Source organism: Eublepharis macularius, chromosome 9 (assembly GCF_028583425.1).
Source record: "Eublepharis macularius isolate TG4126 chromosome 9, MPM_Emac_v1.0, whole genome shotgun sequence".
NCBI classification, from domain to species: Eukaryota; Metazoa; Chordata; class Lepidosauria; order Squamata; family Eublepharidae; genus Eublepharis; species Eublepharis macularius.
This window is the reverse complement of record NC_072798.1, coordinates 1763346-1777754: the sequence shown is the minus strand read 5'-3', so window position 1 is coordinate 1777754 and position 14409 is coordinate 1763346. Positions and strand designations below refer to the sequence as shown.

At 51.5% G+C, this 14409-nt stretch overlaps 1 protein-coding gene across 1 annotated transcript; it reads right to left on the bottom strand.

The window, feature by feature from the left end:
- Positions 1-1657: 1657 nt before the first annotated feature.
- On the bottom strand, positions 1658-14141 carry LOC129335732 (acrosin-like). The gene is made up of 6 exons (XM_054988524.1): positions 14068-14141; positions 10783-10986; positions 7710-7975; positions 6147-6292; positions 3633-4144; positions 1658-1754 (listed from the first exon to the last, which is right to left on the bottom strand). The coding sequence occupies exons 1-6, from the start codon at positions 14139-14141 to the stop codon at positions 1658-1660; spliced, it is 1299 nt and encodes a 432-aa protein (XP_054844499.1).
- Positions 14142-14409: the final 268 nt, after the last annotated feature.

The following is a 14409-nucleotide window of genomic DNA, read 5'->3' as shown; positions in this document are numbered from 1 at the left end:
TTACAACAGATCTAGTCTGGTTCTAATAAACACTGCAAATAGCTCTCCGATCTGCTCGCTTTGTCCCTGCTGGTGATGATGCAGACATTTTGGACATAAATTGTGTCAATAATTCAAAACACTTTACCTCACAATGATTTGTGGGACATCTAGTTGGAGTAGCGCATAATTTATGAACAGAAGCAAGAATGGAAAATGCTAAAGATGGGACGTCTGTCCGTCCTCCCCGGGTTGAAGATACAGTGATGGAAAGGGAATTAATAACCAAAATCCTGGTATTGATGTACTTCTTTTATAGCCCACATTCCTTGTTGAAACTCGTATCTTCTTAAGAGATGGGAAACGTATCTAGCAAGGAACAATGCCTGCCATTAAAATGCACTGAATGTCTTATGGATTGGAGTCCTCATTTTTGTAAAGTAAACCCTATAAAGGTATTACATTGCCTCAAAAATGGGCACTGTGCAATTCTTACTGGACTGTAAGCCAGCACCAAAAAGAAAAATCCATAATTGCCCCCCTCCTGTCTCAGGCCCTCACCCTGCCTGCAAACCCTAGATATATCTCAGACCCCTGCCCTGCTTACAGGTTCAGCTACAACTCAGGCTATATTATATATATGCAGGGAGTTAGATAAAGTAACCATTTGCTTGCTCGCTATGACCCTTTTTTCTTACCTACAGATTATAAAGAAGTTTATACATAGCTGTTTTCTGTCTTACTGAAACAGGAAAGTTGTGTGGGTTTTTGCAAGATAAGTATAGCTGTGCTTAGCCACGGAAAATAGGAAGTAAGTAGCAGATACTTGTGCTCAGCTATATAAAATAGGAAGTAAAGTAACAGACGCACTAAGGGCTATGACCTTTGCGGTTAGACTTGCAGACATGTGTGTGTGTGCTAATGTGTGACAAACTATGTATGGTATAAAACAAATATGAGTAGGGGCTTTCGCCATCAGAGTAATGGGAGATGTAAACTAAGGCGGAGTTTTAGGCAAAGACCGGAAAGGTGTAACTCCCAAGTACCTCAGCCAATGGGGAAAGGGAGAGGGAAATTGCGGACGAGGATAGGATGCTTGAAATCTGTCAATTATCAGTAATGATTTACAGTCTATAAAAATCCTTGTTCAGGAAGCCTCTGGGTTCCTCTTTGGCACCCACAGGCCTGTGTATTCCTATTGCTTCAATAAAACGGCTTGTTCCTCTCAGAGCCTCGATCTCTCTCTTCTTGTGGTTTGAAGCGGGAAGGGTCTGGCCGTCTGGCCCAGCTGCCTTCGGGCGACAGGACTGTGGAAAAGTGCCGACGATGTCAGTTCTTACAAGTGTGAAAGTTACATTTCCTCCTGATCTCATGTTAACTCTGCCTTTGTTTTATGTTTTGACCTGTGCATAATTTAAATACATGATTAAAGGATCTTTGCCGAATAATATCTCAGTAAACAACAAAGCAAGTCCAGGTAGCAAGCCTGACGGAAACAATCCGGATCTTTTGGAGGGCCAGGCAGACAGGGGAATGGGTCAGGAAAGACCCTGGAGGGGCAGACTACGCCAGGGGTGCTACCTGGAAGCCTGGAGAGCAGGTCTGGCTGGCTGGCCTGGTCAGCCCGACAAGCGACCAGAATGCAGAAGGCCTACAGTCAGCAGATGGAGCGGAGGGACTAAAGCAAGCGGGGCCAGCCCAGGAGCTTGGTCCCAGCACTCAGCGGAGGAAGAGGGACCCGCAGGAGGCTGCCCGGAGGATCCAAGGGCCCAGATCTGATGGGAAAGCAGAAGGGAGAGGCCGGGAGAGGCCCATGGCTCTGGAGGTCCGCCACAGCAGTGTGGGCCCCTCTCAGCTTTCCTCCCACTGGAAGCGTGGAGGTCACTTACTTGCATCCGTCCTCTTGGGCACAGGTGGGCCAGTATACAAAAAGGGCCCAAATTGGGAGAGGCAGCCATTTCATCCTGCAGGGGGCAGCAGGTGCCACTTTTCATCACCGGTTCCTATGGATCATGACATCACAAACCACGTGCCTCTGAGCCTTGTCCAATCAGCTCGTGGACAGGATGATGTCACAAGCGTTCTCTGCCAGATGTCTTTTTTTTTCTGGGAGAAACGGAGTGGATGGTGCTCTTTTGGGGGGAAGGTGGGATGGGACTGGAGCAGCCACAGAGCTCCCTTTCCAGCCCTCATGACTCAGCACAGCCCAGAGAACCTGCATAAAAAGGGGCCGGGGAGCACCAGGGTCCCTCGTAGGGTTCTTGATGCCAGCTCTCCTAGGGAATAGGGACGCATCAGCAATGCTGCTTCTGGGAACCTGGGTGGATCCTGAGGAGGAGGGCAGGAAGGGCTGCATCAGTGCTTCGTTCTCGTGGCCCCTTCTTACATGCCCAGGGCAAGGCCCATCGCCACCTTGGGGTCAGGTAGCAATTTCCCCCAGGCCAGTCTGGCTAGGGATCTTGGTGGTGTTTTGCCATCTTCTGGGCATGGAGTGAGGGTCACCTGGGGGGGAAAGGAGGGTATTTGTGAATTTCCTGCATTGTGCAGGGGGTTGGACTAGATGACCCTGGAGGTCCCTTCCAGCCCGATGACTCCATGAACTCCAGCAGAATCCTCTCCAGTATGGGGCAGGGTTTAGAATTTCAAACTCAGACTGGGCAGACCAGGCTCAACTCCCCACTTGGCCACGAACCTCACTGGGTGACCCTGGACCAGTGGTTCTCTCGCAGCCTCCCCTTGCCGGACTGCACTGCTGTGAAAGCGGCCCTTCTCCTGCCACTGGCGAGTGACAGAAGAAGGGATGCTTTCGGTTTCAAACATCCCACTCCGGCTTCACCCGATGCACATGGGGTGATGCTGGTGTGGGGAGACTGAAAGCCCCCCTTCTCCTGCCCCTTGGGGAACAGCACGGGAAGGGGGGCATTGAGCTTTGATGTGCTCCAAATCTATATGGAGCATACTGAAGCTTTTAAACACCCGAATTTGAGTCATTCCGGAAACCCAAATATTTTTGGGGTGCCCACCCCTACTGAGGACAAAATGGAGGTAGGGCAGGATAAATATGTAATAAATATTTCCATTTCACCAAAGATACTCAGGGCCAGCCTGGACCCATGAAAAGTTTCTAGAGCCTGAGAGCCAAGCTACAAGTGACGCCTGACACAGGTTGGACGCTTGTCAGCTTCCCTCAAGTTTTGATGGGAAATGTAGGCGTCCTGGTCTTGCAGCTTGGCTCTCCATTACAGCTGCAAGACCAGGATGTGCCTACATTTCCCATCAAGACTTGAGGGAAGCTGACAAGTGTCCAACCTGTGTAAGGCATCACTTGTAGCTTGGCTCTTAGGGGTGTTTAGAACAGTAAACGCAGTCCGCGCCCGACATTCCCGGCTTCCTTTCCACCGCAGTGTCTGGCAAGTACCGGTAAAAGACAAGGACAATCTCCACAGGCTTTGTATATTTTCGTTTCACGTTATTTTTTAAAGTGGGTATATTTTTATTGCCTATGTTACATATTTCTGTCACATTCTGTTGCAAAATAAGTTGCATCCGTAAGTGAAGGGTCGAGAAATGACCGGGCTGTGTGGCCAACAGGGAGGGGGCACTGCGGGAGACTGAGCAGCGATCAGGATGGACCCCAGCCATGCTTTACCCACGGCCTTTCGTTGGACATGCTGTTCACGTAATAGGCTGGTGAGACAATCATCGGTCGATTGCGACGCTTGCGGGGCGTCCAAATGTAGGGTGATGTTGTCTGTGTTGTGGGCGGTGGGCTTGTTGTGGTTGTCACGGGCGTTGTCGTGGAAGGGGGATGGGTAGGAGCACGTGCCACGCTGAAGGGCTCCGGGGCTTGAGCTGGGGATCTAGGCGGTTCCTGAGGGCTCTCCTGGGCTTGGACGGGCGGAGGCGTTGGAGGCCGCTGTGTGGTTGTGGGCGTTGCTTGTGTCTGTGTTTGAGGCGGGGTGGTCAAATTCTGTGGCAGGGGTGTTGTCTGAGTCACACTCTCTTCCTTGATGTAACCCTGGATCCAGGCATGGAAGTGCGAGGTGGAGGTATAGACCCCAGGTCTCTTGGCTCTGGCGCAGCCGGCCCCCCAGCTGGTGATGCCGACAACCCAGAACCGTTCTGACCGCTCTTCCCGGCACATGAGGGGGCCTCCACTGTCTCCCTGTGGCAGAAAGGAGAGAAGGAGCAGAGAGGGGAAAGGGGACATGAGCAGCAGGCAAGGGAAGGGAGAGTCAGCCCTCCTTCGGTCATAAAGAAGAGGACGGGGTATGGGAGAGAAAGAGCCTGGCACAGAGGAGGTGGGCAACAGGGGGACTGTCTGGGAAAGTGGGTGAAACTGTGGCAACTTGGTAGGGGCCTGAAGATGGCAGGCAGATCACTACTGCAAGGGACAGAGGAGGGGTTTGTTTCAGTCCTAAGAAGAGCTAGACTGATCGCCCTTCCCAGAGGTCTTTGAGTGAGGCCGGATAGCTGTCACCAAGGATGTGTCAGGGATGCCCAATTTTTGGATTTCCTGCACTGAGCAGGGGGTCGGACTAGTTGGCCTTAAGGTTACCAATGTCAGGATGAGGCGTGGAGTTCTCTCAGAATCATAGCTGAGCTCCAGACTTCAGAGATCAATTTCCCTGGAGTAAATGGAAAAACGATCTGCCATGGAGCAGAAATCAAGAGGAAGATCACTGGGAAAAGAATGTAGTGGCTGCGCTGTGTATGCACGTGGTTTGTGTGCATGTGGAGGGAACAAGATTGCACTTGCTTGCGCCTCATGCCCCATCTCATGCACGTTTAGCTCCTGCAAGAGACTTTGCAGGTATGATCGTCCCATGCAGGTGCCACTGGGGCACAAGTAGGTCCTTGCAAAAGTCATGCTGAACACACCTGGGTGGGGGCCTGTAGAGGAGGCAATCCGGCCCTCCGTTCACACTTTGGCTCAACATGGGCAAACCATCCTCAAGGTGTTGGGGTCTGCTAACCTCTTAGGAAAGCAAAGGTGTAGGGAAGAGATGGCCTGTCTGGCAAAGCAATGTTGTCATAGCAGAGTTGTGTCAAGGCTGGAAGTGTGAGGTGTGTCAGGGAAGAGGCCTGAGGCCAGGCAGCCTGTCGGGTAGCAGGAAGTATGTGAGAAAAGCCAGCGTGGAAGAGAGAGAAGCAGGCACAGGGAGGCAGGGGGCTAGGAGGAGAGAAAGGGAAGGCGGGGTGGGGGGGATGTGTGGGCGTGCCAGGCGGCATCCTGGAGCAACAAAGCGGCTTGCTGCAGTCTGGGTGGGAGAGAAGGAAATGATCCACTGCTCCTCCAACATCAGTCGAGTTTCCCAAATGACAACCAAGAAATAGAAAATTTCCTAGTAAGGGAATATATTTAATGAGATCAAGTTTAAATGAGAACACGCTGGCTTTTAGATGCCATAAAAACTCAGAAAGATATTAAAATTTCATGTCAATATAGATTAAATTAGGGCAGACATCTGATTTTTACAGAAGTTGATCATCTGCCTTTAACCACATTTGCACATCGCCGTCTCCTGATAACCCGCCACAGGTCTGCAGGCGAGGCCAGCCACTTTTATTATCCCCTATTGCAGCTGGAGAGCTAGAGGTGAGTGGCCTGCCAGAGGTAACCTCCTATAGCTCATGCTCTTCACTTTCTACCACACCAACCTCACAATGCACCAGTTCCGGATATTGCAGTAAACAGGCAACTTACTCGAAGAAAGCCGCCACTCCTCATTCATAGGATCATAGGGTTGGAAGGCCCCTCTACGGCCATCTAGTCCAACCCCCTGCAGAATGCAGGAAATTCCCAAACACCTCCCCATTTCGAAGGGAAAGGCTTCCTTCTTCATTCCTGGAGCCGAGCGCTTGTCTTGGAAGGGGGCAGAAGCGTGGAGTGCAGCTCAGAGAAGCTTCATGGCCCAAATCTCACCCGTCAAGCCCGCACCAAGCAAAAGAGGTCATATACTGCTGGTCAGGTCCCAGGGACTAACAGCCCCCCATCTCACACAATGGTTTGCTCCAGCTGGGACCGGCTGGTCCATCTGGCGGAAAGAGAACTTTTCCGTGCACATATCTGGAGGGCGCTGCTTACTCCCAGATTCTAATATTCCCAGGCACTTTACACCAGTTGGGTTAAGAGAAGACTTCTGGGGTGGGGGGACCTTACCCACCTGGCAAGCGTCAGTGCCTCCTTCCTCATACCCCGCACATAAGTTGTTAAATCGTATGTGACCATTGTACCACCTGCTGTCGTTGCACTGCGGCAAGGGGATGAGATCCACCATGGCCTCTTGCAAGATGTCCGATGGATTCCTAGCTGAAAAGAGAAGGCGGTTACACCACTTCCGTGCACTTCTCCCCCAGGGATATCAGCATCCAAGTGGTGGCTGGAAAACTCCCAGCATTACAGTGGCTCTCTAGACTACAGAGCTCCTTTCCCCTGGAGAAAAGGGCTGCTCTGGAGGGTGGGCTCTATGGCACTGCACCCTGCTGAGGTCCCTCCCCTCCCCAAACTCCCCCCTCGTCAGGCTCCACGCCCAAGTCTCGAGGAATTTCCCAACCCATAGCTGGCAGCCCTCCTCCACCTTATTTGAGCCCCGACTCCTCTTTTTCAGGTCCCTCGTTTCTGCTGCCAGACCCCTCCCAGGAATACAGATCCCTTTGAGGCCTGGCTCCAGTCTATGAGAGGCAGGGGAGGTCTTGTAGCTCTCTGCAACGGCCCAGATGAATCCCATCCTCAGGCAGAGCTCAGCTGCAGCCAACCTCCCACCCCAGTGAGTGAGTGAACCCTTCAGTCTAAGTTTAGAACAAAAATAAATAGCTCAAAGAGATACCTTGGTAAGGGCCAGGGACTGTACACTAGGCTACTGGGTACTATCTGCTGATGTAGATTCACCCCTCCTGTGGAGTTGACATTGCTAAAGACATCATGTTAATCACTTAGGCCTTAATTCAGAAACATCTATGTGTTTCAGCTTTATGCTACTTTTTTAAATTTACGGCTGTGTGTGTGTGTGTTATGTGCCATCAAGTCTCCTCTGACCTATGGTGGCCCTATGAATGAAAGACCTCCAGAACGTCCTATCATTAACAGACTTGCTCAGATCCTGCAAACTGGAGGACGTGACTTCTTTCATTCAGTCCAGCCACCCTGTTTTGAGTCTTCCTCTTTTCCTGGCATTATTGACCTTTCCAGAGAATCTGGTCTTCTCAGGACATGACCAAAGTACGACAGCCTCAGTTTTGTCATTTTAGCTTCTAGAGAGAATTCAGGTTTGATGTGATCTAGAACCCCACTTATTTGTCTCTTTGGCTGTCCACGGTATCCACAAAACTCTCCTCCAGCCCCACATTTCAAAGGAATCCATTTTCTTCCTGTCAGCCTTCTTCACGGCTACAATTTCCAGCTACAATACCTTATTGTATTCTGTTTTCCATTGAATGTCCCAGCTGCTGATCATATTGTATTTTTGCTGTGAATGCCCTCGTTATAGATTGTATTGTATCCACTTGCAGTGTGCAATCGACCTACTGGAGGACCTCACTCCAAAAACAGTCCACCTAGCCTACCTCACAGGGTTCTTCTGAATATAAAATGGAGGCCAAGAGAACAAGGGAGGGAGGAGGAGGAGGAGGAGGAGAAACAGCAACACGGGAGACGGCTGGCGTTCCCTCCAAGGGCCTGGCTCCAGGAACCAGGAAGGGATGCCAACCAAATCCCTGGGCCCACTCACCTTTCTCCTGCGTGTAGCCCCAGCCGCTGATGTAGCAACGAGTCATGGCAGACACATCCATAGCGGCGTCCGGCAGGCAGGCAGGCTGGATGTAGTCGTTGCACAGGACTGGTTCATCCAGCTCCACCAGGGCAATGTCGTTGATTTCCTTTCCCGGCTCGTAGTCCTCACGCTCCACCACTCTCTTGGGGAAGCGCACCTGGGCATCTGGGCCGGGGTGGGAGAGCTCTGTGGCCCCAAAGGACAGTTCCCAATTCACTAGAGACCTGGAGCTGAGAAGGAAGGCCAAGGTGGCTGCGTTTGGACTGGGCGGCTTGCGAGGGACTTCTGGGGAACTGTGCTGGGGGCTGCGGGTCTCAGAAAAGAAGAAAGGCGTGGGGAGAACCGCTTTGGGAGAAGGCACTTCTTCCTCTAGCACAGAGGCTTCACCACGAAGCTTTCAGATATGCAGTGTTTGGCTTCAAAGCACCCCACGGCTCTTCGTTCCCTGCTGGAAAACGGCATTATTTTCCAGCACAAGGAAGGAAACATGAGCGCACTGAAGCCAGTTCAGTGGGATGTGATGTGTGCACACGCCCAACTTCTCCTCCCTCTGCTTCCCCTCCCACTAGCCGGGTGAGTGGGACCAGGGGGTGGCCGGTGGGGGTGGAGTTTCCCCAGTTCCACCCCCAATTCTCCAGGAATTTCCCAAGTCAGAGTTGGCAACCTAGTTATCAGCCCTATTGCAAGGCACTTCTTTGTATTCACAGACCCTGTGCCCCTTCTTCAGGATCCCAGTTACTGAAAACTGGGCTCTCTGGAGTCCCCACAAGTGATATCCACGGACAGGAAGATGCAAAGGGTGAACCTGGAAAGATGCTGCTCGCGAGGAAGAGAAGTCTCCCCTTTGCCTGCTCTTCCAGTTCTGTCCCTATCGGCTTAATCCTGCCCTCTCATTTGTGAGGCCGCAGGCAAAGTTTTCTTCCTAGACTGTGAGGAAATTGGAACAGCAGCATCTGAGCCCGCTAGCACCTTGCAGACCAGCACGATTTCCAGAGCATAAGCTTTCGAGAGGCAGAGATCCCTTCTTCAGGCATGAGAAATCAGGGCTGCCAGGTGCACGGAGATTGGGCTTAGCAGCAGCTATTCATGGGCCCCCACCCCACCCCCCCATACACACATGCCAGACAGTCTCTTTTCGGAAACCCCGTGGCTGTGCCCAGCATAACACAGTGAGAGAGCCGCAGCCAAGCCACAGAGATCAAGAGAGCATTCGTGCATTAACAGGCACAGTGAAAAATGCCCTAAATAACCCCAGGAATTTTGAATCTTTGAAAAATTCCATTCTGGCAAAAAGCCAATTCAGAAGAATAAAGAGCAGGACAACGGCATGGCCTCCATTCAGCTCCTGCAGGAAACTCTGTGAGATTATTCATTTCAGGGAGGCTATTTCTCAAAGGCAAAAGGAACGGGGCTGTTCTGGACATTTTTCTTTGCACCTGTTTATTGGGATCCCTTTTCCTTGCCTGAGCTCTGTTTGTGCCCTAAAGGAGGAAGAGTCCCACGCAAGTGTTTGAGGTTTTCTCAGTGGAGTTCAGTAAGCTTCAAGGCGACGTCCTCTGGGCTCACAGAGCACAATTGCAGAGGCTGCCTCTGGTAGGCTTCCCAGTTGCTAGTCTGTGGCAGGCTATCTCCCCGAGGTTTGCCCTGTTGGCCACCAATCACTGGCGACTGGTGGGAGGTGGAAAGTTCCCTTGAAGATCACCCAATACCAGCAGGCAACCTGGGAAAGTGTCACTGGGCATGCTCCCAGTGGGATGCAACAACGTCACTTCCTGAAGTGACGTCGTTGCGCTGCCTGTGGGAGTGCTCCTGTGCTTTGCTGGAGCCAGTGGGATGCAATGACATCACTTCCTGAAGTGATGTCGTTGCGCTGCCTGCAGGAGTGCTCCTGTGCTTTGCTGGAGCCAGTTTTGGCCCCTAATGAGCTGAATTTGCCCTGCGCAAAACGTGGGAGTATGCCCATGGATGGCATGATGGAGTCACTTCTGGGAAGTGACATCATTGCACAAGCGCTGAGAGCACACCTGTGCTTCGTGCAAGTGTGGAAAGACCAAAGCACAAGGCCCAAGGGAAATGCCAGGTCCCCCTCCTCCCACTGGGAGGGTGTACAGACCTGGCCACCCTCCTTGCTGGCCGGCTTGTGGGCTTCCCTGGCATCTCCGCTGGGAGCTGAATGCAGAGGTAGCTCAGACCTTGGCAGCTTTGGGGTTCTTATGATGGGTCTCGGGGGTGCCATAGTTTGGCCTTTGGGGCTTGGCAGGCCAGCTGGCCAGAGCAATGGGTATCCCCTTTGCCATGGGGAGTCCTTAAGATTGCCAACCTCCAGGTGGAGCATGGAGAGTCTCTGGCATTGCACCTGGTCATCTGTGTCACGTAGTAGGCTCAGACGCTGGAGTGATTTCAGCGTAGCTCTTTTATTGGCAGGAACACCACTGAAAACACACGGGGGTGTTTGCTATTGGTGGGTGTGAATTTGGGGGGGGTGTTTTGGTGACGGGTTGTGGGTATATACTTGTGGCTTGCCACATGTGTTTTCAGTGGTGTTCCTGCCAATAAAAGAGCTGTGCTGAAATCACTCGAGCGTCTCAACCCACTATCAAAAAGAGTCCAGTAGCACCTTTAAGACTAACCAATTTTATTGTAGCATAAGCTTTTGAGAATCAAGTTCTCTTCATCAGATGCATTCTCGAAAGCTTATGCTACAATAAAATTGGTTAGTCTTAAAGGTGCTACTGGACTCTTTTTGATTTTGCTACTACAGACTAACACGGCTAACTCCTCTGGATCTGAACCCACTATGCGACACTAGCAGCTTTGGAGGGTGGACTCTACGGCACGACACCCTGCAGAGGCCCTTCCCCGTCCCCAAACCCTGCCTTCCTCCTCTTTTCCCACCCTCCCGTTCCACAAGCATGACATTTCCCCAGGAGGGAGGGCAGCACTCCGATTCTAGCCCCCCACCCTCCTCCCTGGTGCCTGGCTTCCGAACACAGTCCTCCTGTTCCAGGAGTGCCCCCCCCCCTTTCCTTACCTCTTTTGCCTAAAGCAGTGGGCCGCGGTGAGAATCCATTTGGCACTGATGAGGGATGCGCCACATGTATGTCGGTAGCCTGACCCGACAGGTCTCCGGATGCTGACCATCCAAGGCCACGTCCCTGGCAAGGTGTCCATCCCTCTTCCAGTCTGTGACGAACGGCTGTGGCTGGGTGCCAAGGGACGGCGGCCACAGATGACACTGCAAACAAGAAGAGAAGTCGGCCCGGCTAGCCCCGGCTGGGGGAACGCCTGCTTTTCGCCAGCTCTGGGAATTCCCTTCCCTTCCGCCTGCTCTTCTGCTCCACAACAGCCCTGCGAAGAACATTCTTGATTCCTCTTACTGGCAGGGGTCTCAGGCATGGAAGGTCTTTCACATCACCTCGGACCTGACCCTGCTCACTGGAGACTGAACCTGGGGCATCCCGCATGCCAAGCAAAGGCTCTACAGTTGAGCCACAGCCCCTCCTCCCGTCCTTTAAAGGCACAAAGCACTTTGTAATCAGGGTTTTGCGTCTTATTTCTTTTTCAATTTCTATATGGTCTTTCACCCACCACCAAAATGTACCCTCCCCAAAGCCTGTGCTCTATCAGTCTCTGTTGTTCCTGTTGTACAACTGGAGGGCTGAAGGGGAGACCCCCCCCCAAATCACTTGCTCAAGGTCCCCGAGTGGAGAAGATTGCATTTTGCACCCAACACATTTTTAATTTTCAAGTTGTTATATAGTAAAGAGTCCAGTAGCACCTTTAAGACTAACCAACTTTATGGTAGCATAAGCTTTTGAGAACCACAGTTCCCTTCGTCAGATGCATTGTCAGCTTTTGTGAAACACAGAGCTCTTTGTCATATGCAGATGCTACAACAAAGTTGGTTAGTCTTAAAAGTGCTACTGGACTCTTTGCTATTTTGCAACTACTATTTTGCAACTACAGACTAACACGGCTAACTCCTCTGGATCTATGACCAAGTTGTTACACACCAGCAAAGGTCTACGCCGCAGTGACTGCAGATGTGAAGCTGCCTTTCCTAGGTGGGACCCTGGTCTGTCTGGCCTGCTGCTGCTCTCCAGGGTCTCAGGCAGAGAGAGATCTTTCCCTATCCTGCTGCCTGGGAATGACAGGTGCCAAAGATTGCATGCAAGGCACGGGCACTACCACTGAGCCCCACAAGTCTCCATTCTACAAGCACCTCTTGGACAAGCTGCTTCTTCAGTGAGCACTAACTCTGGAGCACATCAGGAAGTTGGAAACCTTTGTGCAACATTTTTTCCCTTGTAGGGGATACCAAGGATTGAACCTGGGACCTTCTTCATGCAAAGCAGAGGCTTCTCCACTCCCGTCACAGCCCCTTTGCAAGGCGCACTTGCTTTTCAATGCACGGTGGCTACAGAAGTCGGTGTAGACTAGGTAGGAAATGGCCGTCCAGACCTACACAACGATGAGTCAGAGGCAGAACCCAGGTCTTCTAGCTTATTGCTTATTTATTTGAAATATTTATATTCCACTGTCTTCCAGTCCACAGAACCCAAAGCACAACTTACACCAATGAAAATCAACAAAAATCTCAATCCACAGAAATACAAGCCAAAGGTAGAAGACCGTAGCCTCTACCCATAAGCTGTCAAAAGCATGTTGGAAAATCCCCCTGTAATGATTCCAAATAAATGGGTGCCTGTGTCTTTAAATGCTTGGTTTGAGCTAGGTGAAGAGTGGGGGTGAGAGAGAGAGAGAGGAATGAGTGAGTGATGTGATTGGTTGATGACTGAGAGGGTGGGCGGAGTGAAGGCAGTTTGAGAAGGAGAGTGGAGAGAGAAAAGTGTCAGTCAGAGGAAGGCAGGCCGGCTGTGGGCTGCCTGAGGATACTGAAGTATTCATGACAGAAAGATGACCTGTGTGGACCCTGAACTGAGCCTGTTTGTGAAAGGACACTCAGTCAGGGAAAGGGAGGCCAGCTGTGGGCTGCTGCCTGAGCAGGTTTCATATTTCTGTGAATGAGAGTCAGGGAAAGGGAGGCGAGCTGTGTGCTGCCTGAGGAGTTTTAAGCGTTTCTGTGAGACAAATATTGAGTTAGAGAAAAAGAGGCTGACTGTGTGTGAAGCCTTAGAAGAGATCTGTGTGAATGAGTTTATAGGAAGTAACCTTAAGAACCGAGAACTATGTTTATGAAACCAATACACTTCTTAACTAAATAAAAGTTTATTTTGTTTTGCTATATCCCAGAGTAGCTGTCATTGCTATATCCCATTCCTATCCTCAGGGCCACATAGACCACGAAGGAGCCTGACGCTTTGGGAACGTTACCAAAGGGAAAATTTAAATAAAATATCTTGGAATAAAATATTCCTGGTGGCAGCAAACTACCCAGAGGGTTAAGGGATAGATTAAAAGAAAAATCTACCCTAAAGAAAGTAAAGGGCGTAACACCCCCTTTTAAAGAGCTTCCAAAATCTTTGCAGGAAGTTTTATCTCATAGCACTGGAGCAGCCACCAAGAAAGGGTTGAAATTAAATCAAAAAAGTTTTCAGCTAAACATTAGGAAGAACTTCCTGACAGAGCGGCCCCTCAGTGGAATAGGCTTCCTCAAGAGGTGGTGGGCTCTCCTTCTTTGAAGGTTTTTAAGCAGAGGCTAGAAGGCCCTCTGACAGCGATGCTGATTCTGTGAACCTGGGAAGATCATGAGGGGGAGGGCAGGAAGGGGGTTACATCAGGGCTTAGTTCTCGGGGGCCCTTCTTACATGCCCAGGTAATGTTGATCGCCACCTTGGGGTCAGGAAGCAATTTCCCCCAGGCCAGTTTGGCTAGGGATCCTGGTGGTGTTTTGCCATCTTCTGGGCATGGAGCAAGGGTCACTGGGTGTTTGTGAGATGGGAGGGAGGTATTTGTGAATTTCCTGCACTGTGCAGGGGGTTGGACTAGATGACCCTGGAGGTCCCTTCCAACCCTCTGATTCTATGAAAGCCTGAGCCATAAGAAAAAGAGGGCAGCATCAAGGCCACGGGGGTCAGGTGATGTGGGTCTCCCAACCCATTCTGCAGGCTTCTCTGCACTCCTCTGAGGGCCCTGGGCTCATCGGGGGCAGCTGAGGGGCCTCTCAGCTGCACCAGCCACGTGGCAGCATCCAAGTCTGCGCCCAAGCTAGGAGACTGCCCAGCCACCCTGCACGGGATCTGCCCCTTGCTCCTTCTCATGTGGGAGATGCTTTTGCTGGCCAACAGCAGCCCCTTTGCAGTGTGTTGCCAGTTAAGTGCAGAGAACGGAGCCCCCTCTGGCGACCGCGACTTACTTGCAGTTGTTCTCAATGGCGTGGGTCGGCCAGATTGCAACAAGGGTCAGAAGATGGAAGAACAGCCTCTTCATTCTCTTTGGGGCAGCAGGAGCCGGTTTCCATCTCTCTCTCTCTCTCTCTCTTCCCACTTGACATCACAAACTGTGGGCTGTCCAATCAGCATGCGGGCAGTATGACGTCATACGGAACCACCTATTGCTCTTGGTGCTTCCCCTGGGAGGCGCACGTCCTGGGTCGGCGTGCTGCAGCATGCTCTGTCGACGTCCATCCTGCCTTCCCCCACGAAGTTCAAGGCAGGGTGCGTGGCCCTCCCTCTCCCATCTTAGCCTCATACCCGCC